The following is a 26246-nucleotide window of genomic DNA, read 5'->3' as shown; positions in this document are numbered from 1 at the left end:
AAGGGCTGCTAACACCAAACTTTTGCCAATGTTATCACACCTTTATCGTGCAGGTTCTGAACCTTTACTGAGACCCAGAGACTTAGATACTAATCCTGGCTCCAGTGTTAATATGTGACTTGGCCAAATCACAGCTTTTTAGGTCTCAGTTTTCTTATCTATTAAGAGAGAAGACTAGATGACTAGAAGAACACTCTTATTCTTTACAATGTTAATGTTCTGTGCATTTATGACTAAATATAATCTAGGTTTATCAGCCAAAGAAGCATCCCAATCTCATCTCCAAATCTTTAGCTAAAATCCCACCTTCTACAAGAATCTATTCCTTGTCCCCCTTAATTCTAATAGCTTCCTTTTGTTTATTATCTTCATTTTGTATTCATCTTATTTGCATAATTCTTTTTTATACAGTCTCTTCTATTAGAGAGTTCTTCAAGAATAGGACTAGTTTTTGTTTTCCTTTATACCCTTAATTAATTCTCACCAACTAATGTTTGAATCTCAAACCTTTTTTCTCTAGAATTAGTCTAGTCACAAAGCCTTAATTTTTTTAAAAGAAAAAACAACAATGTAGTTAATGTAACTTCCCACATTCTTATTTTCCCCATCCCTAGCCTTGAGATTGATGGGATGATGCTAGTAAGTTTGTGGAATTCCAAGATTCTTTAAAGATTTAATACTTAATAAGATTTAATCTTAATAAAGACCCAAAATTTAAACATAAGCTTTTTATGTTTTTATGATTAAATTATCATTTAATATTATTATTAATTATTATTAAAGAAAGAGTTTGTTTCTACTTCTTATAATAGTTACAATATGTTTATCCAAAAACCCAACTATTAACCTATGTGGATAAAGCTTAGGACAGTCTTGAAGGGGGGGTTAGTGAGTTGATATTTGCTAATGACATTATAGGGGCTTCACTTGTAATTTTCTGACTAGTACATCCTGTTTCTTAAAAGAAAGATAAGTTGGCTCATTTTGAGGGTTTTGTATTGCAGACATGCAACTGACATTGCTGTCAACTCACCTAAACCCAGCAATCCAGTTGCCAGTAGGCCAGATGAAGATGAGAAAATTTTCTGATTTGGATTTAAGCTCATAATAGCCATTCTGTTCTTTTTGCCTTTCCTCTTCTTCCTTGCTCTCATAGGACATCACCCAGAGGTCATGGAGAGATAGCTTGTGCTTCAAGCTAAAGCTCATGCCAGATCTGAAAAGGAAATAAAAAGGATTATTTTCCTCATCCTCCTCTGAAGCATGGAAAAAAATCTGGATTCAGCAAGTGGCCCCATAAGATACCCAAATCTCCAAAATTTGACATCTTCTAATCTTTCTCCTTTTTGAGTCAGGGAATTTGCTATCTTTCTGGGTTTTTCATGATACAGAAAATCAAAGGATTAAGACAGTGAAATATTTATGACTCTGTGGATTACATGTGTGATTGCGTGAAGTGACATAAATAATCCTGAGACTTGTTTTGACTCAATATACTATTTAATATCTGCATTTGTTTGAAGACTAAAATCCAGAGTTACCAAAAAATTGGATTGAGAAGACCTGGCTTAATGTCAGCATCATTAGAATTCATTGGAAATTCAAAATTGAAAGCTACCATTTAGTTGACTTCTTTTTAATAAATCAGGAAATTAAGGCCCAGAGAGATTAAGTAACTTGTTCAAATTCAGACAGCTAGTAAGTGGAATAACTACAATTCAAGGCCAGATCCTCTACCTCCAAAATCCACCATTTTATCATAAAGGAGGATCCATAATTGTAATTCTTTAAGTGTTATATCAGATCTAGCAATATGTAGAGGAAGTGCTATGTAGTATGAATCAAGGGCTTTGTAATTGTGGAATGACCAGCTAATTTCCTCCCTGAACCTCTTAGAAGTGTTAAAAAACACTGAAAATACATTTGTTCTATTTTGTCATACAAGATTTTAGGATTCTGAGATTTATAGTTGGAAAGGGCTTTGAGATAATTAGATCATGAGAAGAGGAAATTGAGGTTCAAAAATGTTAGGTCACTTGTTCAATCCAATCTAATCCAAGAAGCATTTATTCAGCTCCTACTATGCCCAAGTCACTATGGTGTGCTGACAACACAAGACAAAACAAAATTATATATCCTCAAGGAGCTTCCACTCTACTGGACATGGGGAAGGGAGGATACAGCATGGACACTGGTAAATATATAACATAATAGGATAATTTGAGGAGGGAAAGAACACTAACAATTAAGGAGAATGGGAAAGGCTTCCCCTAGAATGTGAAACATTATGTTGAAACATAAACTGGATCTTGAAAGAAACAAGGGCTTCCTCAATCAAACCCTAAAGTTTCCCTATTTCTTTTGAGGGCATGACCATTTCTTACCAATTATCCAAGCTTAAACCTCTGAATAAACCTCAATTCTACCCTACTCCTTTCTACTCTTTCTTGCCTACATTCCAATAAGTTGCCAGATTTCTGCCCCCATCTTCCTTGAGAACCATAATAATTCAGGCCCTCATTACCTCTACTTAGAATACATAATAGCCTCCTAATTGTTGTTCTGTCTGTTTCTTATCTCTCATCTTTCTAATCCATCCTTCACACTGCTACTAAGATAATCATCTGAAGACACTGCTCTGACTGTATTATGGTTACTATATTTCCATGATCAAAAAACTTTCAGTTTGTTCTCAACTTCCTGTAAAATAATTGACAAATTCCTTAAGCTTGGCATTTAGGGTCATCCATAATCTGCCCCCCCCACACTATACTTACCTTTTCCACATTAATTCTTTTTATCCATATCTAGCCAAATTAGAGTAATAATTCATAACTGAATTCTATATTCCTTATCCTGAAGCTAGAAGACATTCCATCATTTAATTATTGGAATCCTTGGCTTTCTTCAAAGTTTTGCTCAAGTACAACTTGTCCACGAAATTTCTTGATTCTCCAACCCAACATACACAAATCCACACATACACAGGATTAGTACTTTCTCCTATCTCCATTTTCCTTGTGTTTTTTATATGTACATTATAAACAAGGGTGTGCTAGTAAAAATTTAACAACCAATTCTCAAAAAAGACACACTTTTTCTACATTATTAATATTTTCTTTATAACTCTTGCTAGATAACAACAACAAAATCAATCACAACAGGATTTGTAGCATTTCTGATTTCCAAGGTGTAACACACTGAAAATGTAATTGATTCTTCAGAGTCACTTTGATCTGGCTCCCCAATCTAGTTGTAATCCTTTTTGAGGGCAAAAATTCTATTTAAAATATGAAGGGTTTTTTTTTCTCCTCAACAGGTTTGATTGATGAGATAACTTTAATAAGGTGAAATGGTAAAATAGAATTGTAATGGCTCACACTAGAAATGGAGGAATCTTAGACTTAGTTTCAAAATGTTAATTCTGTAAGTACAAGAAGTATCATCAGTTCATAAGAGAGAGGAGAAGGGAAAGGTTTGGGGTTAATTGTAAGCCTAACAATGTAATCCAGAAGCTACTTAATACAACATTAGACTTTATTCAGTGTGGTGATGGTAAACATTTAATAACTGTCTCTCTGAAAAACATGATGTGTTTTAAAGTTTCATTGGCATTATTAATGTTTTCACCATCATTTCTTAAAATCAAGAAAATCAGCCAAAGAACAAATCAAGCCTTGATTTGCAACTTTTGCCAATCTCTATAGTGTAAGTGCTCACACTGAAAATTTGACAGTGAGCTCAAAGCCATAACAGTTATCTCCAGCTCACCCTTGGTTTCTGTAATTAGAGAACTAGTGTCCAGGATAAGAGTAGGTGGGAATTACACTATACTCTTAGTTCTTGGTGCTTTATTTTAGTAAGGATACTGAAAAACTAATAGGAAGTACAGAAGAATGTGACAAGGATGATAAGGTGACTGGAAACTTTGGAATAAAAGGGTTAGTTAGAAAAAATTGAGGTATTTTTTTTTAGCCTAAAGAAAAGATAAATAAACATGATAGTTTTTTTTTTAATATTTGAAAGACTATCATGTGGAAGAGGGACTGTCATTATTTAGGCATTCAGTTAGGTCCAGCTCTTTGTGACCCTGTAATAGGGTTTACTTGGTGATAATGGAGTTGTTTGCCATTAGCTTCTCTAATGGATTAAGGCAAAAAAGGTAGTTTGCCCAGTGTCACATAGCTAATAAGTGTCTGAGGTCTGTCTCCCTGACTCAGCACTGTATCCATCCTCTTGGTTCCTAGAAAAGGGATTCCACTTGTCCTATTTAGCCCCAGAGAGAGCAGAGGCAAAGGAAATGGTTGGAAACTACAGAGACAGATTCGACATAAGGAGAAAATTATTAAGACTCTAAGCTGCGGACTAGTTGCTGATCTGCATTGGCAGAAGGTGTTTCTACATTAGGAGTTCCTTATATTGATGAAATCATGGGTCAAGACCACACTTCCTCTCCTCCCCTCCAATTTTACATTTTTTCTCACAAGGAGAACACATTTCAAATAGCCAGGGAATGCTAAGTTTGCTCTCTCTAAGCCTTACCCTTCAGCCTAACCCAAGAGACGATCACAAATGGCTAGAGCCAGGCATTCCTTTTAGTTAGGATTGCTGCTTATGTGGGACCTTATTTCTTAAGGTTCACTACATCTCATAAATCCCTCCTCCCTAAAGAGACTGCTGATAAGAGTGTTATCAGGGACTGCTCTTTGGAAGGAAAGCTAATTCCCAATGTTCTTTCTCTGAATCTTATTTTTCGAGTGGCTGTCTGGGGCGGTGATTTGAGCATTTCTACAGTGCCCATCTCCCAGTGCCATTCTCTCCAAGCACATTTTTTGTTTCTAAGGGGAGGGGAGATGAGATTTGGCACATCACACCCACTCTAAATAACACAACTCCCTCATGCTGCCTGTGGGCTGTCAAAAGCAATAAAGGAGCCTCTGGGCTTGCCTTTTTTTACCCTGGCTCCAAAGATAGCCCTGCCAGTTATCTTTTATACTTTTAAACTGATTTAAAAAAAGTTTCGTGATGCTCTTGCTTCCCTGTCCCCTCTCTTATTGTCCTCCTCCTCATTGCCATACTAAGTTTTATAAGTTCCTTCTTGGGGGGATTTTTCTCAAGGAGAGGGGAGGGCTGGGCTGTGAAACGTTATTTTGGAGTCCTGTGGGAAGCTGTACAAATGACATGCTTGGCCTAGAGCATGACTGTTACCATTTTATACAAACTCAGTAGAAAGCAAGACAGCCAAGCAGAGACTTGGATCTGACAAGATGCCATGTTTTTTGTTCATGTGAAGGAAAAATAAAGAAATGCCTAGTTATAACCCTTCTGGGACATAAAGTCTTAATTATGTGACTCTAAGCAAGCCATTTTACTTCCTGTTTGCCTCAATTTTCTTATCTTTGAAATGGGGCTAATAATAGAACTTACCTCCCAGGGTTATTGGAAAAATCAAATAAATTTATAAAATGCTTAGCACAGTGCCTAGCACATAGTGGGCACTAGGGAAATATTAGTTATTATTATTATTATTACTATTATTGGGTGTATCTTTTCCAAATCAATCTTTTTTTCTCTTTGAAATATTAGAATAGAAATAAAAATGAAATATGAAATAATGTATTTATTATGAAATAATGAATGATTCCACAAATTCTACATGAAATCAGTCTCAAAAGAAGTATGTAATATGGTGTAGTGGAAAAAACACAGGAATTTGTAGTTATTTGGCTTGGGTTCTGATCCCAGCTCAGTCTCTTGCTCCATCCATGTGTAACATGGACACATTGTTTTGAGTGTCTAGGTCTCAGTTTCTTTAATTTAAAATGATAGGATTGGACTAGGGACCACTAAGCTTCCTTCCACCTCTGGCATCTGTGAGCCTTTGGCCTTATGGTCTTTTAGTGATAGAATATGGCCCAGAGTTTCTTCTCTTTCCACAGATGCAGGTGGCAATCTCTGTATAAATTAGTAAATGGTTCTAGGCCCTGACACCTCCTAGCTGTGTGACAATGAATACGTAAGTCACTTAATTTCTCTCCATTTCTGCTTCCTCATCTAGTCCAATTAAAAAGTGTTCCCACACTATCTATCTCAAAGGATTGTGAGGAGAACACTCTGCACATAAATCAGAGGGTCACAAATTTAAGAGTTGAAGAGGACCTGAAAGTTATTCTAAATCCTACATTTTGTTATTTAGTCATTTCAGTTACATTTGCCTTTACTGGACCCCATTTGAGGTTTTCATAGCAGAAATACTAGAGGGTTTGCAATTTCTTTCTCTAGTCTGATAAGGAAACTGAGGCAAGCAGGCTCAAGTGACTTGCCTAGGATCACTCAGTTAGTAAGTATCTGAGGCTAGATTTGAACTCTGATTTTCCTGAATCCAGGCCTGGTGTTCTGTACAGTATGACACCACCTATGACAAAATCTCTCATTTTACTGAGGACAAAAATCAAGTCAAAATCATTTGTTAAAGCACTTATTATTATGCTGGGTAAATTGCTAATCAATCAGTCAATAAACATTTATTTATTAAGTACCTACTATAGGCCAGACAATGTACTAATCAGTCAATTAATAAGCATTTATTAAGTGCCTACCAGATATTAGGCAATATGCTAATAAGTCAGTCAATAAGCATTTATTAAACTCCTTTCCTTATAGGGCCTTTCTCCTATAGGAGAGTAACATAGTTAGATTTGAACTTTAGGCAGATCAAAATTGAGTCTTTGAAAGGTTAAGTTGGTTAATCAATGCTAGTAATTATCTGATGCAGAATTTGAATTCAGATCTCTCTGCCTCTCCACTATTTCTTTGTAAGTGGCAATGACTAAAATATTTCATCAGTTACTGGCCAGCCTTCTAATAATGAGTCTCTGTAAACCAGGCTGGGCTTCAGACAGGATATGGTCTGGCCCCTCCAAGCGTGGCAGTCTGCCAGAGCTTTGCTTCCCAAGGAGGGCCTTTGATAAACTAGGATCACCATATTTATGCATGACAAGGCACCAGGTAAGGGCTCAGAGAACAGGAGGTCAAAATAGACATGGAATAAATGATGGATTAGGTTGAGTAGGATGACAAAATTAAGCAAAATGGGAAGGATTCAGGATGCTGACGTCGCAAAAGACCAAATATTGGGCCTTTCCCCATGAGCAGTCTTCATATGATACTCAGGGAAAGCACATGGGTTAGTAGAAGTGGCTGACTTCTTGCCTCACCCTGAAGTCCATTATGAAACTCCGTAGAGTTGACACAACGCCGTGTGGCCTGGGATGCTATTAGAGGATCATCAGGCACCTAGTAAAGTTTTCAGACACTCCTGGAGTGGACTAGATCACTCTTCCCAGACATCTGAATCCCTTATTTCATTTCCAGACATAGTTCAGATAGTTCTGTGACTACTACCTAGGAGAAGTAATAGATAAGAGTGCTGCATTTGGAGCTAGGAAGAACTGAATTCAAATTTTGCTCCACACACTTATTAGCTTTGTGACCCTGGGCAAGTTATTTAATCTCTCATTGGCTATTTTCTCATCTGTAAAATGGAGAAAATAGCACTTGCCTCACACGGTTGATATGAAGAAGAAACAAGTCAGATTTTTGTACTTTAAGTGTTTAATTAGATATTTAAATTTTTTCCTATTCTTAATTTTAAATTGACTCATTATTTTTAGTTGTTAAGTAACAAGTATTTTACAAGTTAATTTGCTTCTTTTACTTTCTCATCCAGTAAATATTTAGGAAAGAAAAAAAATAATAAAATAAGTACAAACTCTCACATTCCCTAAAATGTATGTATTTTTATGCATTTTAAGTTACATCTTCTGTCAGGAGGTGAATGAGTCCCTTTATCATTTGTGTGGACCTGTTTAAATGGCTTCAATCCTCTCTGAATAAAATATAGTTTACCTTTGATACACATTATATTCAGAAAAGGCATAATGAGATACAGAAGATTACTAAGGAGGATGATTATTGTAGAAACCAATACAAGGAGGTCAGAATCCAAAAGGCTTTAAAATCATCCAGAAACAAACTGAGAGTTAATAAAGCAATAGAAAATGGTTCACAGGGGAATTGGAGAATGAAGAAAAATTTGAAGGAAAATAAAAATTTGGAGGAAAATAAAGGAAAACAAAAAACAAGCCAGTGGATAGGGTAGAAACCTACATAAGGAACCTTCCTCCAAGGAAGCAAAAATGCCATTTGTGGACACTAGAGAAGTGTCTCACATTTTTGTAAAGGACAGTTTTTGTTGTGTGGGGACGTTGTAGTATCATACAGCCTATTTTGTGTGATTTCTATTTTTCTTTCACAATAAGTTTTAATAAAATAGTCACAATGACTAAGTTTTAATAAAATTGTTCCTAAACAATTCTCAGGAAAGAAAATGACATGAAATGACTGCTCTTTGAGAGTTCCAATTCATTACAAATACAACATCAACAGAAGTATCCACATATTATCTCTTCTGAAGATTTCAGAGGAGTTTGCAGAGACGGAAGAGGCACTTGGTTGTAACTCAGAAAGACACGTCCCTGATCTCACAGTGGGTGAGGGACATAATGTCTTGGTGCCAGATCTGTGTACTAAATCACTAAGCACATGCTTACACTAGCAATAATAATTCTGTTGCTAACTGCCTCTTAAATAACAGCAGCAACTAAGTTTTAATAACATTTCTGATGAAATGGAAAAATGTGTTAGATATCACATTTTAAAGTCCCCATAATGTTAAAACATCTGGATATCCTGCAACATGCTTCATTTATTTTTCATCCAGATGTTTGACATCTTGTTGGGAAATGGAAAACAACAAAACAATATTGAAAGATATTTTAGAAGCTTAATATCTCACCTTCAGTATTTTGTGTGCTCCTGACTTCCTCTCCTTCCAAGTCCTAAGACCTTCTATCCTATTAGTTGTACTAATTTATTCCTAGGCATCAGAGTTTCTTGCTCCTTAGCTTCCTTCTTTCCATCCAATTTGATCTTCACAGTAAAACATTTGATCATACATTTATTAAATAATTTGTTATGTGCAAGGCACTGTGCTAGGTGCCGGGTATACAAAAACAAAAAATATAACAGCCTGTATTCAAAGAGCCTTCTTGAGCCTCTGCACCTGTTTCCCCTTTCCTGTATGCAGGGAATAATACCTAGCATTTAAACTTCAGTGTATATATGCAATGCATTTTCAACATTTCAATATGCAATGTACTTATGGCAGCATGTGAGTTAATAAGCATTTGAGTGCTTTCTAAGTGTTATCCTCTTCTACAGATAAAGAAACTAAAGCTCTGGGAAGTTAAAATGACTTCTGAGAAGTCAAAATCACACAGCTAGGGATTTGTTAGTGCCAACCAATCAATTAATCAATGGAATAAATGTCAATAAACATTTCTTAAGCACCTACTATATGTCAGGCACCATGCTAAGATCCAGGGATAAACTCTGAACTCCACTCTTTCTACCTCATCATTGTGGTTATTAGTAAGTGCTTCATAAATGTTCATTGATGAAATGACTTCTATCATTTCTCATTTATGCTTTACTTTTGGGTCTACCAAACCATCCCTTTTTTGATGTCTCCTGTTTTCCTATCACTAAATTTCAGTTTTTCATCTTTGCCAGGCTTTTATCTTTTTTCCAAAAAGCTGCCTCTTAAACCTTAAATGTTGAAGCAGCCCTGAATGTGCTTTAAGTATTGGTTTGATTATGATTTGACATTTTTAATAACATATAGTAAAAATGTGTTGTTAGTTGTCAGAGAACCTATAGTTACAAACACTCTTGCCATAAAACAGTAACTATAACATTAATATAATATTAATCATTACAGAAAATTTTGTACTTGTTTACCAGGATATTATCATTTTATAATAATTCTCTCTCACTCTCACTCTCTCCCCCTCTTTCCCCAAAGCCATTGAGCATAGCCTTTGTGTCCCCTTGATCATGGGAATTCCCTTGCAACCATTTGGCCTGAGAAAGAAAATCCTTCAATAACCTACATGCTCTGTTCTCTCCATACTCTAGAAAAATCTGGTCACCATCTCAACTGAATACATCTCAACTGAATGCATTACTAACATCCACCCACATGATGCTGTGGGCCTATTGTGGTCTAGTGGTTAAGACAGCTGTCTTCCAAATATCTGAACTGAGTTTGTTTCCCAGCCAATGTCATGATGTTAGGAAGTAGAGGAAGTGATGGGAACTCCTACTAATAAGAGGAAGATGAACTAAAACCAGCAAGGCTAAGATGTGGTGAGATGAAGAGTCTGTTCAACAGACAACTGGGTCTTCAGTGACAAGGGAGTGACTGAACAAATTATAGCATATAAATGGAAGGGAATAGTATTGCTTTATATGAAGTAATAAGTATGAAGAATTGAGAGACTTGGGAAAATTTGTGTAAACATTTTGTGTAAAATGATGCAGAATAAAGTAAGCAGAGCTAAGAAAAAATATATTAAATGATCTTAGTAACAAAAGGAAAATAACACTAAAAGACATTAGATGAATCAGATCAACATAATAAATTATCTTAATTCCAGAGGACTGATATTAAAAACATATCTTGGTCCTCTTGGTAAAGATGTAATGAAGTCATGTATACCATCAAACATGGCTAATTTATCTTAATTAACATACTTTTTGTTAGAGAAATTTTTTTAGGGTGAGGAATTATTGTGAAATTGAGGGTTTTTTTAAAAGTACCAATGAAGAATTAAACATTCTCTTTGAGTTTTAAGAAGATAACTCTACGGAAGAAAAATTAAGAGTAGAAATGGTAATCATTTGTTTTATAGAAGGGAAAGGATCCACAGGATTTTGGTAGTCACTGGAAAAATAATCCATTATGTTTGGGATCATTTATAATATTATACACATTATTAAATCAATCAATAAACTTTACTTATTAAATACCTAATATGTAATAAATCTTAGGGATACAAAGATGAGGTGAATAGTCCCTGTTATAAGGGAGTGACATTTTAATGGGTAATCTATCATAGATGATTTATAAAAATATGCAAATGGACACAAAATACATAAAAGGTAATTTAGGGAAGGAGAATGCTAGTAGGAAAGGTTTTATGTTGAAGTTGATGTTTAAACTGATTGTGATAGAAAACAGAGCTTCCAAGAGGCAGAATTAAGGAGGGATGGCATTCAAAGCCTGAGAGATTGCTAGAACAAAGTCATGGATATAGACAGCAGATGGACTTTTGCCATGTGGATGGAATAGTAAGTAATCCCATATGACTGGACCATAGAATATGCAAACAGATGTGTATGAAATATATAGCAGGATGCCAGAGTAGTTTATATTTGGTTGAAATGAGATACATTTATTAGATAATAGTGAGTTGGTGTCTCTCTTTCGGAGAGGTTTTGAGTAGAATGGCTTTCATCCTATACATTTCAATGTTCCAGTGAATAACTTACATGGGTTTATTCACTTTTTAGAAGAGATCATGGACTCTAAAAACTAGAAGTATCAGGAAACCTTCATTGAAGGGTATCCACATTTATCTCAGACCCTGACCTAGAAGTAATGAAGATCTGTCCTTCCAGAGATTCAAGAGAGTCCAGGACATCTTCTGCTTAGGTCTCATACTTTGCCATCTTAGATGCTAAAGGGTTGTATCAAGTATGAGTGCAGTCTAGACTTTATCTTTAAATTATTTGCTTACTCAGAACTACCAAATATCTACAGCTGTCATTTACATGTGCGGTTTTCTTATATTTGGAGAGACTAGTTGTGGAATATTACCAAACTGTATGCACTTATGATTCGTTTATTTGTCATAGGGCCCTGAAGAGGTGGAACATCCAGCCAGCTGACGTTTCCCTAATCCTGTGGGGCACAAACTACCCATTCCTGATGCCTGTGGTTCTTAATCATCTTAATCTCTTCTCTCTCTTATCTCCCCATGAATTCTCATTCTTAGGTACTTTGCTTCTGTCTCTTCTTTTACCTCTGCACTCTTGTACATCCTAGAAACTCCTCTTGTATTTTTAATGAAGCTCCTCTAGTCTATACCCACTTCCTTCTCACCATTTCCATCTTCTGATGCTAATGGTAACCTGGCTGTCACAGAATCCCTGGCTGTATTTTTAAAATTTGGATGCCTCTTCTTCCATGCCCCCAACAAAATGGACTAAAAGAGGAATTGGCATCCTCTTTACTGTCACTTCCAGAGCAACCCTTTGCTACCATCATAAAGCAATCTATTCTCCTTTGAACTCCATTCCATCATCTGTTATATCACATCCATATATTTCATTTTTTATAGTTCCTTGTAACAATTATCTGCCTGTCTATGTGTCATTCTTCTTTCTTTCTCAAAGAGTTTTTAGTACCTGACTCACAATTTTTTTTTAATTTTTTAAAAATTAATTTTATAATTATAACTTTTTTTTGACAGTACATATGCATGGGTAATTTTTTACAACATCATCCCTTGCACTCACTTATGTTCCGAATTTTCCCTTCCTTCCCTCCACCTCCTTCCCTAGATGGCAGGCAGTCCCATACATGCTAAATATGTTATTGTATATTCTAGATACAATATATGTGTGTGTAGAACTGAATTTCTTGTTGCACAGGAAGAATTGGATTCAGAAGGTAAAAATAACCTGGGAAGTAAAACAAAAATACAAACAGTTTACACTCATTTCCCAGTGTTCCTTCTCTGCGTTTGGTTTATTATGTCCATCATTGATCAATTGGAACTGAATTAGATCTTCTCTTTGTTGAAGATATCCACTACCATCAGAATACATCCTCATAAAGTATTGTTGTTGAAGTGTATAATGATCTCTTGGTTCTGCTCATTTCACTCAGCATCAGTTGATGTAAGTCTCTCCAAGCCTCTCATCCTGCTGGTCATTTCTTATAGAACAATAATATTCCATAACAGTCTTGTACCATAATATATCCAACCATTCTCCAATTGATGGGCATCCATTCATTTTCCAGTTTCTAGCCACTACAAAAAGGGCTGCCACAAACATTTTGGCACATACGGGTCCCTTTCTCATCTTTAGTATTTCTTTGGGATATAAGCCCAGGAGTAGCACTGCTGGATCAAAGGGTATGCACAGTTTGATAACTTTTTGGGCATAGTTCCAAATTGCTCTCCAGAATGGTTGGATTCATTCACAACCCCACCAACAATGCATCAGTGTCCCAGTTCTGAATCACAATTTTCTTCTTCACTCCCAATTATTCATATTTGGGAATTTCAAGTACATGTTGGTGTCTCTTCAAACACTATTTCCTTCCCAATTCATCAACCTTCAAAATTCCCATGAAAGATCTCCATAAAGAAAGCCAGGTGGAAAAGTGTATAGCATGTAAGTTCCAATCCAGCTTCAGATACCTACTAGCTATGTGAACCTGGGTTAGTCACTTTGAACCTGGGTTAGTCACTTTATTTGCCTCAGTTTCCCCAACTGTGAAATGGGCATCATAATAGCACCTATCTCCCAGGATTGCGGTGAGTATGAAATGAGAATCAAATATTTATAAAATGCTTAGCTTGCAGTACCTAGCACATGGTAGATGCTGAATAAAATGTTTCTTTCCTTCTTTTCATGGCTTATTCCTTTAGCTAACCACAGGTTTGGTCCACTCTACTGATTTTAGGTCTCACTGTCATCAATAACTATACAATCTTTATGATCCTGGAACTCTGATATTTCCTTCTCTAATCATAAACTCCTATTCTTCTATCTCTCCCTCTGCCCCATGACTTCTAAACCTATCCTTCCTCCTTTTGAAACCTTAAGTTTCTGTTTCTCTTTATGTTTTTCAGTACTAGCCATTACAAGCTCTGGTTTCACTTCCCTCCTTTTCATATCTTGATCTTATGACTGACCAATTCAAGTATACTATACCCTCTTCTCTTTCATTTATTGGCCCGTCCTCTGCCTGTTCAAACCACAACACTGTGTGATTCTTGTCTTTTTTTCTCTCCATTCCTACTGCAAAGTGGAATTATATGCATTCCAAATGCACATGGCTCCTTCTACTGCAAGCCAGTTATTAGCTACCATTCTTCCTAAATTGACTACCATCATTCCCAAAGTATTTATTTCAAACCTTTCTCTTCTTAGATATCCTACAAAATTCATTTTTTCCTTCCCAGCAGTTTTCTGAGGAAATAGAGGCTATTTGAAATAGGATCTCTTTTCCTTTATTCCTCAGAACTCTTTTGCTTCATCCATGATCTATCTTTTCTTCCAGTCTCCAAATTCTCTTTCTTAAACCTAAATCCTCTATTTGGGCTCTTGACTCCATCTAGATTCTCCCATGGGAGCATGCACACTGAGATATTCCATCTCTCTCTCTTATCTTGAATCCCCTCTTCTTAATCTTTGTGTTCCTGTTGCTTTATATGCCTAGTTCTTCTTATTTGAATATAGCCAGTCTCTGGTAAAGATTTGGTTGGACACCTGCAAGAGGATCTAAGTTGCTGAAGAAACCAGAAATTGTATTTCTTCTTGGCTTGGGAAGAGGAGAGGAAGCTACCATGGTATTAACACTGAAGTATGGGGTTTCCCCCTATAATGGGAGTTTTTAAAGATCTCTCAGAGTAAGCAGCCAGTGGGACCACAATTTTTGGTAGTAGAGATATCTTCAGCTCCCTTCCTCAAATCAAAACTTTCAAACAAGACCAAAGGAGGTGAAGACTAAAGAAATTGTTCTTATTTTATTCTGAGTGTTTTTCTCAGTTGAGTGGAGTGCTCAAGGAAAAAAAAACACACACACACACAAGCAACAAAGTCCTTACTTTCTTCTCCTTTTCCTTTAGATGGGTTTTCACTGATAACCATTTCTAAATAATGTCCTTTTATTGTGTTAAATATTGCAACTGACTGATCTTATTTCCATAAACATGATACAATCTATTCATTGCATTTTTTTGTGTCTGTTTGCTGCATAAGAGTGTAGGACAGCTCTACCACACAAAATGACTTTTAAGAGCGACATTGTGAGTTTCACCACCCTTTAAATATATCTTTTCCATTTCATTGTTAAAGAACTTTCATGAGCCATTCGTACTTCATGATCACACTTCCAAGGGCCAAATTGTTGTGAACTTTGAACTAAAAAAAAAATCTGCCTATTCAGACACAAGGCTAACATAGTGACCCTAAGGATCACTGTAATTTAACCCTGCTATATTATCAAGTTATCATCCTATTTAAGCTCTCTTTTTTTTTTTCAGCCACATTGTAAAATAGTGGCCTACACACTCCTCTCCATTTCATTCACTTCTAAATATCATGCAATCTGGCTCTTCTTTCTTGAAGATTATGAACTATCTTAATGGCTAAATCCAGTGATGATCTTGGATTCCTCATTTCTCATTCCATTTTGTTTTTCTAAAGCTTTTGTCAAGGTCATTGTTGGCCAGTCTCTTTCCCTCTCCTCCTTTGGCTTTTATGGAAAAACACTTCTTTGGTTCGCATACCTGTCAACTGCTTCTCAGTCCCCTTTGCTGAATCATCATCCATCTTTTGCTTACTGAGTGTCTCAAGTCCTTTTCTCTGTCTCTGCCTCTCTGTGTGTGTCTCTCTGTCTCTGTCTCTCCATCAATTTCATAAACCCTAGAGAATGAAATGATCATCTCTGGACAGATGATTCCTACATTAAAACGTCCATTTCTCACTTCTCTCTTGAATTTTAAGCCTGTATCATCAACTGCCTCCTGGATATCATTACTAGGATGCCTCATTGACATTTAAAAACACAACATGTTTAAAATGAACTCACTGCATTTCCCTGAAACCGTTTTATCATCTAAGCTTTTCTTTCTGTTAAGGGTATTTATATTATTCTAGTCACTTCAATTTTCTTCCTTACTCCTGACATGGAAGTAATTGCTTTTTTTGAAATTATTATCATTATTATTCTATATCCTACAACATCTCTTACATCCATCAATTTATCTTTATTTGTATAATCCCTACTTTGTTTCAGGACATCATCACATTCAAATTCTGTTAATTCAATTCTATTCAACAAATATTTGTTAATCACATTTTATAAACAGCATTATGCTTCAGTGCTAGGCAAAAGCAACACAATATCTGCCCTCAGTTCTACACAGAAGTAAACAAATTTAGTCATTTTAAAAGACTGGGATAGTGGTACTAACACCTGGCCTGTGGAGGGATCAGGAAAGACTTTATGTGGGATGTCTAGTATGCTTTAAAGGAAGCTAGTGATTTTATGAAAAGAGTCCATATAAGAAGACTTCTATATCTATAAAAAGGATCATAGTCAGCAAATGAACTGTCACATATGGGGGAGGCGAAATTAAAAGGACAAAGACAGGAAAATCCAACACCCATTCCTATAGGAATGAATGGACTTTTCCTTAAAACAGTCAATAACATCTATTTAAAACCATCAGCAAGCACCATATGTAATGGGGATAAACTGGAACCATTCCCAATAAAATCAGGGATGAAACAAGATTGCCCACTATCACCATTACTATTCAATATTGTATTAGAAATGCTAGCTTTGGCAATAAGAGAAGAAAAAGAGATTAAGGGATTTAGAGAAAGTAGAGGAAACCAAATTATCACTCTTTGTAGATGATATGATGATAGGCTTAGAGAACCCTAGAGAATCAACTAAAAAACTATTAGAAATAATCCACAACTTTAGAAAAGTTGTGGGATACAAAATAAAGCCACATAAATCATCAGCATTCTTATACATCACTAACAAAATCCAACAGCAAGAGATACAAAGAGAAATTCTATTTAAAGCAACTGTCAATAGTATAAAATATTTGGGAATCTATCTGCAAAGAGAAAGTCAGGAACTATATAAGCAAAACTACAAAACACTTTCCACATGAATGGAAGCAATTAGAAAAATATCAGGTGCTCGTGGATAGATTGAGCGAATATAATAAAGATGACAATACTCCTTAAACTAGTGCTATGCCAATCAAACTCCCAAGAAACTATTTTATTGACTTAAGAAAAAATAACAAAATTCATCTGGAAGAATAAAAGGTCAAGAATTTCAAAGGAATTCATCAAAAGAAAAGTAAATGAAGGTGGCCTAGCTGTATCAGATCTAAAAACTATATTATAAAGCAGTGGTCATCAAAACCATTTGGTACTGGCTAAGAAAAAGAGAAGTTGATCAGTGGAATAGTTTAGGTTCATAGAACAAAATAGCCAATGACTGTAGTAATCTAGTATTTGAAAAACCCAAAGACCCCAGCTTTTGGGACAAGAATTCACTATTTGATGAAAACTTCTGGGAAAATTGGAAACTAGTATGGCAGAATGTAGGCATAGAGCTACATATAATACTGTATATTAAGTTCAGGTCGAAATGGGTTCATGATCTAGACTTAAAGAATGATATTATAAACAAATTAGAAGAGCATAGGATAGTTTACCTCTCAGATTTGTGGAGGAGGAAGGAATTTGTGACCAAGGAAGAATTAGAGATGATTATTGGTCATAAAATAGATAATTTTGATTATATTAAGTTAAAAAAGTTTTTGTACAAATTTACAAATTTTCAGACAAGATTAGAAGGGAAGCAATAAACTGGGAAAACATTTTTAATCCAAAGGATCTGATAAAGGCTTCATTTCTAAAATATATAGAGAATTGACTCAAATTTATAAGAGTTCAAGCCATTTTCCAATTGATAAATGGTCAAGGATATGAACAGACAATTTTCAGATGAAGAAATTGAAACTATTTGTAGTCACATGAAAAGATCCAAATCAGAAAAATGCAAATTAAGACAACTCTGAGATACCAGTATACACCTATCAGATTGACTAAGATGACAAGAAACTATAATGACCAATGTTGGAAGGGATGTGGGAAAACTGGGACATTGATATACTGTTGGTGGACCTGTGAATGGATCTAACCATTCTGGAGAGGAATTTGGAATTATTCTCAAAAAGTTATCAAACTGCATACCCTTTGATCCAGCAGTGTTTCTACTGGGATTATATCCCAAAGACATCTTAAAGGAGGGAAAGGGACCCACATGTGCAAAAATGTTTGTGGCAGCCCTCTTTGTAGTGGCGAGAAACTAGAACCTGAGTGGATGCCCATCAGTTGGAGAATGGCTTAATAAGTTATTGTATATGAATGCTATGGAATATTATTTTTCTGTAACTCTTTGGATGGTTTCAGAGAGACTTGGAGAAACCCACATGAACTGATGCTAAGTGAAATGAGCAGAACCAGGAGATCATTATACACGGCAACCAAGAAGACTATACAATCATCAATTCTAATAGATGTGGTTGTCTTCAACAATGAGATGATTCAAACCAGTTCCACTTGCTCAGTGACGAAGAGAGCCATCTGCACCCAGAGAGAATACTATGGGAACTGAGAGTGGACTACAACATAGCATTCTCACTCTATTGTTATTTGCTTACATTTTGTTTTCTTTCTCAGTTTTCTTTTTATTTCTTCTTTGTAGAGGGCCAGAACTCTGGAGAAGTATACTTGAAACAAGGATACTTACAACAAGGTGTTGACTCAGTGGAATTAAAGAGATAATGGTTCTTAAGTTAACATATATACTTAGTACTTAGTATGGTGAGGTAATGGTTCTCTAGTTCACACATACATAGTGTGCTGCAATGATGTAATCATACTGAGGTATTTAAGGGCTGAAAGGACTAGAAATGACACATTCCATTTTTGACCATCCTCTTGGTGGTTCTCCTGCCTACTGCACTCCTCAACTGAGATCAAGACTGGCCTAGAATAAAGATTCTAGACTCTATTCCTGACTATTCTTATGATGTTTATCTTACTGAGACCAAGGCCTGTCCAAAGGACCTCCAGAAAGCTAGCTTGAACATTACACTTCTTGATCTGATTTTTCTTGGGCAGCAAGATAACTGTATAAATATGTATACATATATTGGATTTAACATGTATTTTAACATATTTAACATGTATTGTACTATCTGCCAGCTAGGGGAGGGGATGGGAGGAAGGAGGGGAAAATTTGGAACAAAAGATTTTGCAAGGGGAAATGTTAAAAAAAATTACCCATGCACATGTTTTGTAAATAAAAAACTTTAATAAAAATTAATTTATCTAAAACTTAAATAGAAAATAGAAAAAATATTGCCATGTGCACAGAAGAACATAAGAGAGAATTCAAAATATAAAGCAAAACATTTCTATTTTAAGAAAGCCTATATATAAAAAATAATACACATTTTGTTTAGAGCTGTCCATCTTTTCTTTGCTTCCTTATAGATTTTCTTTTGTTCTCTGCTGTGCATTTACTTTATTCTTTATTCCCCCTTTCCTTCTCAATTCCCTCAAAGATTAAACACAAATTATATTTATACATACATATATATACACATATACATACATATAGATACCTATTACCTTCACATATATATACATACTCATACACCCACACACATACACACACACATATATATATATTTTTTTCATACATCTATGTAAGATTATACTGTTTGTCTTCTGTTTATCTGAAGTTAGATATTAGAATATAGCTATGCTTTAGGAGAGGCAGCTAGAGGGCTCAATGGATGGAACACAGGACCTGAAGCTAGGAAGACCTGAGTTCAAATATGGCCTCAGACACTTACTATGTGATCTTGGACAAGTCAAGTAATTTCTGTTTACCTAATTCACTAGAGAAGGAAATAGCAAATCATTCCAATATCTTTGCCCCCAAAAAACCTATATAGGGTCACAAAGAGTATAACAGGACTGAATGGGTGAACAACGAAAATGTTTTAGGAAGGACGATCTGGCAGCCATATATAGGATGGATAGGAGAGGAAGACAAAGAGAAAAGTTTGGAGGCTATTTTCATAGTTCAGTTGAAAGACATAGCCAAGATATGATTAGTGCAGATAATGAATTCCTTGAAGTAGTGCAATGCATTTTGCATTTATACCATTTGAAGTTATAATTATGTAAAATATGGTCATTGCTTCTAGCCCAAATGGAAATATACATTGAATTTAATTAATGTGGCTATTTTAGGGGAAATTCCTAGTTTGTACTAATCAAAACCTAGCAGTAAAAATACCAAAGAAACAAAAACAAACAAACAAACACAAAACATTATGGTGGTGTAAATTGAAAAGAGGTGGAAGATATGAAAGAATGTGATGGTAGACTCTTCCAGTTCTAACACTGTGTATTCCAAGTCTCACCAGATCCCAATCTGACATCAAAGACCAAGTCTATGGCAAGTTTTGCTTTTTCACTGTTTTTTAGGTCTGGCAAAGGATGAGAAATGAACTTAATTTCCAGAAGAAAATTTAGGCAAATTTTTTATATTCATTTAGCTTCAATTTGTGACAAGTCCACTGTGGTTTGACTTTTCACTTACCTCCCACAGGCAAAAGAGAGGGACTTTTTTGATGGGGCCAAAAGTACCATTTTTGCTCATTGTGCACACTTTTCATTGGTTTTATGATTGTGTCCTTAATATGTGAATATATCACCTACGTGTAACACTAAAAACATTTCCTAAGTTGCATAAAAATTAAATTAAATTAAATTAAATTAAAACAACTTTCATTTTTGCCTCCTCAGAAAAAATAAAATTAAGTTAGAATTGTCGGAAATAGTTTAACAAACCGAAGAAATGACTGGCTTGGGAATCCTTTAAAAATACCAGCTTATAAAAGAGTTCTTCACTTGGCATTGCAGACAATCTTAAGGGTGCTGATAGTTTTTGAGTACAGTACCAAATCTGCTGTGCTATAGAAAAATGATGATTTTCCTGATGATGAAGGGACATTTTGTACTCAAATAAAAGAGGTGGACCTGGTGAGAAATGGAGAGATTTCTTTCCTATGAGTCTTTTTAAAATGGAAGCATTGGAAGAACTGTTCTATTCTACCCTCAACCCTTCATTTGGATCAAAGTGCGCTAATGAGATCTGAGAACCAATTCTTGTAGATATATATGTACAAATTTATGTACCTCTAGATCTATTTATTTACTAGATAGGTGTATGTCATAACATATATTACATGCATACTGCATGGTACAAACCATATGTTGCATTTGTGACATTTTTATAAGATATAACATGCATATGTAATTATAACATATTTTGATATAACAATATAGTATAAATAATGCAGGCATGAGCAATGACATATTGTCCACATGTAATAAGTACCATATCATATGTTAACATATGATTTAAAATATTATATAAGTGCTAGCTATTAATGTTATATTTCATGAAGAATTTTTATTTAAGTTCCAACATGTCATAAATACTTTATATATCTGAAGAAAGAACCATCTGAATTCATGCTTTCTTCATTTAATCACTATTATTAGTTCCCTATTCAGGGGGAAAGAGGGTTGTTTCTCCAATTAGAATAATCTCTATTTTTTTCTTTAATACCTGAGAGGCCTGATATGACAACAACAGGACCAACAGTCATCTGAATATAATTCAGTTTTTATAGGCTTGGTATCTCTGCCCCCACACTCCCATACTACATATATAGGTACTTTTCAGAATCTTTCTCTTCAGTTCAGGTATAAATAACTTCTTTCTTCTGTGAAGCCTTCCCTGATCCTCTCAGCTTAGAAGTGGCACCTCTCTTCTAATTTTCTGAACAAATTATTTTTTTCTGATTCACTCCTTTGCTTCCCTGCCATATTCTATCTTGAATTATACATTTTGGACATCATGTTACTCTGTCCCTTCTTGTCATAAAATGTTAGCTCCTTGAGGTTGAGGACTGTATCTTTTGAATCTTTCTATGTACTTCCAACACAGTGCTTTATGGATAGTAGGATTAATTCTCATTTATTGGACTGGATGAGGTTAGATTGAATTGGTTGGATTAGACTGGACTAGTTGGACTGATTTAGACTATATATTGGTCTGGTCTAGATGCATTGAACCAGATTGGACTAGATTATAATAAGACTAGATGGGAATAAATTGGATTGGATCTCATTAGAACTAAACTAGATTAAATTGGTTAGGACTAGATGGGACTGGACTAGACTGGTCTAAGTACTGCTTTTATATTTCAATAATGCATTTTTTCTCTAAGACTGTATTGTTTCAGAAAAGTTATACTAGGTAAGGAGAATTTCTAGACACTCAATAAACTGAAGAAGGGGAGGAAGGGTTGTTTTTCCAATTGTAATGACCTCTATTTTGTGCTTTTATTCATAGGTCCTTCAAAAACAGGTTTAGACTGGAGGGAATTAATTTTTTTCTTTTAACATCTGTTCCTCATTTTCATTCCTTATTTTGTTTTCAAACTGGCTGAAGATAATTGAAAGATGGGACTATGACAAACTAGATCAAAGAAAAAAGAGAAATCTCTGACTTGGGTTCTGTGTTATTCTGACTTACAAATTTCACTCTTTTTGAATCTCTTCCCTTCAATGGTTTCTTCACTCTACTTCCTTGCCAAGATCCTTCTCCTTACCAAGATCAAGGATAATCCATTTTCAGGTGCCTTTGATCTCTTCCCCTTCAATCTTTTCCAGCAAATTGCATCCTCAATCATCCTCACCTCTTTATCAAAACTCCCTATTGTTTTCTTACCCACTTCCTTCAAACATGCTTGTTTTCATCATTCTTTGAAAATAAAATCTTCATTAGACCCTACTACCTCCTTAAATTATCATATTTTAAGAGCTTTCCATCTTCTCTCTTTCTCAGTTAAACTTCTTGAAAAAGTTGGCTTTGCTCCTGTCCCATAATTCAACCAAACCTTTTCTTTCTCTCAAGTTACCAATGATCTCCTGAGTAGGGGAGTTATATAGGCAGAAATGAGTTTAAGGACAGTTATTTGGGCAGTAGCGTATTCTACAGAATGGAGTGGGGAGAGAAGAGGCAAAAAAAGAAATCAATGAAGAGGCTATTGCAATAATAAAAACTCATTGTGGACAGTTGTTGGTTCACTTTTGGTATTTGTATCCCAGTGCCTAGCCCTGTACCTTAATAATTAATTGATTGACTGAATTATTCAAGGTCAAGGTAATAATAATAATAACATAAATATAACATTATAACAGAAACATTAATATAAATGTAAAATAAAATATATATCATCACATATTTAAAATAATATAATATAAATATTATAAATATGAAGTACTTAAATAATTGCTTATGGTGTAAATATGTTACAAATAAAATATGAATCACTTCTATTATAAGAATTACTTATAATCACATATGGCATATTAACATAATATAAACACTACACAATAAATATAAAATATAATTCACTACAATTATAATAATAATAATAATAAAAGAATCACTTTTATTTGGGTCACATAATATATCCCAAATTCTTGATACTGCTTTATACTTTAATAGCTTAAAACTGCAGACTTATTAAATCCTTTAAAAGACCTAGAGAGATCTCTTCTGACAATGTTTTGAATTAAGCAATGCAAGTATCATCACCTTTCATTTTATGGATGAAAGAACTGAAGCCTGGAGAAATAAAACAAAATTTGACCAAAATGGCAGAGTTGGTGTTGAGTCAGCATCTGAATCATGGATCAAAGTCCAGAGTACTTTCCAGTCCTATATACTTCATGAACTCTTTTAGAATCTTAGCTTTCTGTAAAATACAGCTCAAGCAACACTTCCAGGAAACCTTTCCTGGACCATATTCAATTACTGGTGCCATTTTCTCTCCTTACTTTACTTTCTGTCTACTTTACAGTTTACTTGTTCTGATACACACACACACACACACACACACACACACATATTTATATATACACATGTGTTTCTGCCATCATTCCCTTTGATGAACTTTTACCATCTATACAATTATTTTAACATTACTTTATATTGCTGTTCTTCCTTTGTTTATGATTAGACTATTATTTCTTTCAGAGCAGGCAATGTCTGGTACCTTTGGATATTGCCCACTGATTCTAGCACATCAGTGTACAGTAACTGCTTAATAAATATTTGTTGTGGTTGTTATTTTTATCCTCCCACAGAATGTTAACTCCTCAAAGGACTTCACGTTAGGCTTCATATTCCTAGTGCCTATTACAGTATTTAAATAAATGTTTGTTGAGTTTAATTGAATTTTTTTGTTGAAATGGATTGAGTTATTTGTAAGTATTATTTGAGCTTGAAATCCTATGATCCAATTGATTGAATGCAAAAATAGTAATTGGAGGAAACTAGAATAATAGAATACACTTTGGTTTCATGAAACACCTTTTCTGGGAATGGATTATAATCTAGAAATACTCTAGGAATTAGACTATAATCCAGTTTCTAGAAAGAACAATAGTCCAGCCTCTTCATTTTACAGATGAGGAAATTGAGGCTCAAAGAAGTGAAATAATTTGACCCAGATTACAATTGGTAAGGTTGAGAAGCCAGGATTTGCACTCAGAACTTCACATTTCACAGACTCTCATTATTGTTTTTCTCCTAAACTCCAATCTCACATCACCAACTTGTAATGTTCTGGTGTAGCTTTCTGTAAGTCTTTGGACCAGCCTTCATTTCAGCTGAGTAATCACCATGAAAATGGCCAGGGATAAAGTCCAAAAGTCTTTATTGTTTTCTTTACAGTCTGTCTCCTTGCCTGGGCCTTGGGCTAGCTTTCTGGAGGGCCTTCAGATGGGCCTTGGTCTCAGTGGAGGAAATGCAGGACGACAGGCCAGCCACCATGATGATGTGAGATGAAGTGAATGTCTCTCTTCCAATCCTTGTTGGCTTTTATATACTCTATTATAATTACATAATCATGGGTATGAATCTTGTAGAATAGGGGTCAATCTTGTAGAACTATATTAAGTACTAAGTATATGTACTGAACTAGAAAACTATTAATCACCATGCTAAACTAGACAATCAATTATATTATCAATTTCACTGAGTTATAACATCTTGTAAGAATTTCTCCAGAATTCTGACCCATTACACTAACTTCCAGTTGGACATTTTGAACTGAATACTTTAGAGATTTCTCAAACTCTTAATGTTCAAAATAAAACCAATCATCTTTTGCCTTCTCCCCCAATTCTCTGCCCCTCTAAACTTTTCTGTTACTGTAGAGGGGACCACTATCCTTCTAGACAACTAGGTTTACATCATTCTTGATAATTCCCTCTTTCTTACTCATTTCTTCAGATCAGTTGCCAAATCTTATAATTTCTTTCTTTGTAACATCTCTTCCTTGCACTTAGCACTGGCATATAGTTAGCACTTAATAAATATTGATTGATTGATTGATCACAGTTTTCCAACTCTGAGATGAGCATGAAAAAGAAGAGAGGGGAGATAGAGGAGAAGCCATGGAGTCATCCCCCCTTAAGGTTTAGTAAAGATAAATGAGATAATAGTCCTGTGAATTGACTTGGGGGGTGGCAAGGATGTCTACAATGTAAATAAATGTAAAACACTAATATCTGAGCAGAGGGTCACAACTTAATTCATGAACTGATCTAAAAAGTATCTACCCAAGCTCTACAGCAATTAGAACAACACACACACACACACACACACACACACACACACACACAAGAACTTCTTGATTAAGGAGAAAAGGATGACAGATGCTGTCCCCCAGGACTTTTTAAAAAAGTCATATCAAGAAGACCCTGGGTATTCAGATAAGAAATAAACAGAGTTGATGGGAAAGAGGCTAACTTCATTTCTTACTAATGCAAACAGCCCAGCAGGATTCAGGCACTAGAAACAGAACTTGTGATTTCCTTAGGTCAACCTATAAAGCTGCATAAGCTGCACATGACTAATAGTAAGTAATTCAGCCCACTCTGTGACATGTGGGAGGAAAGCAAAAGTCAAACCAAAGAGTGGGTTTCCTGACTGCTGAAGAAACCGATCACTGCTCTTGACATATCTGGGGCTGCAATAGGCCCAAGGGTGATATTGTTAGGGTGAAGGGTCTGTCAGGATTTCCATTGCAAATCATGGGTTTTCCAGGTCCTCTAATCTCAGGTTACTCTGCTGCCTTCTGTGGTCTGATCCATTTTTAAAAAGAAAATAGAAAGGACTTGGGTTTATGAAAACATATATAGCTGGAGGCAGCATTGTACAATGGAAAGCCATCTGGGGTTTGGGGTAAAATCTCACCTCTCCCACCTTGCTATATATATAAAACCTTTGAGCCCATGATAAAATGAAAAGCTTGGATTAGATGGCTCTAAGGTCTTTTTTAGTT

At 35.2% G+C, this 26246-nt stretch overlaps 1 protein-coding gene across 1 annotated transcript in view; it reads right to left on the bottom strand.

Moving 5' to 3' along the window:
• Positions 1-26246, bottom strand: part of TAGAP (T cell activation RhoGTPase activating protein) — a 126707-nt gene that overhangs the window by 53497 nt on the left and 46964 nt on the right. The window contains exon 3 of the mRNA XM_074309404.1: positions 1034-1216. Within this exon, the coding sequence (XP_074165505.1) occupies positions 1034-1216 (183 nt within the window). The remainder of the gene's footprint in view (positions 1-1033; positions 1217-26246) is intronic.

This window comes from Sminthopsis crassicaudata, chromosome 4 (genome assembly GCF_048593235.1).
Source record: "Sminthopsis crassicaudata isolate SCR6 chromosome 4, ASM4859323v1, whole genome shotgun sequence".
NCBI lineage: Eukaryota > Metazoa > Chordata > Mammalia > Dasyuromorphia > Dasyuridae > Sminthopsis > Sminthopsis crassicaudata.
The sequence above is the reverse complement of the archived record's forward strand: the minus strand, read 5'-3'. Positions and strand labels throughout refer to the sequence as shown.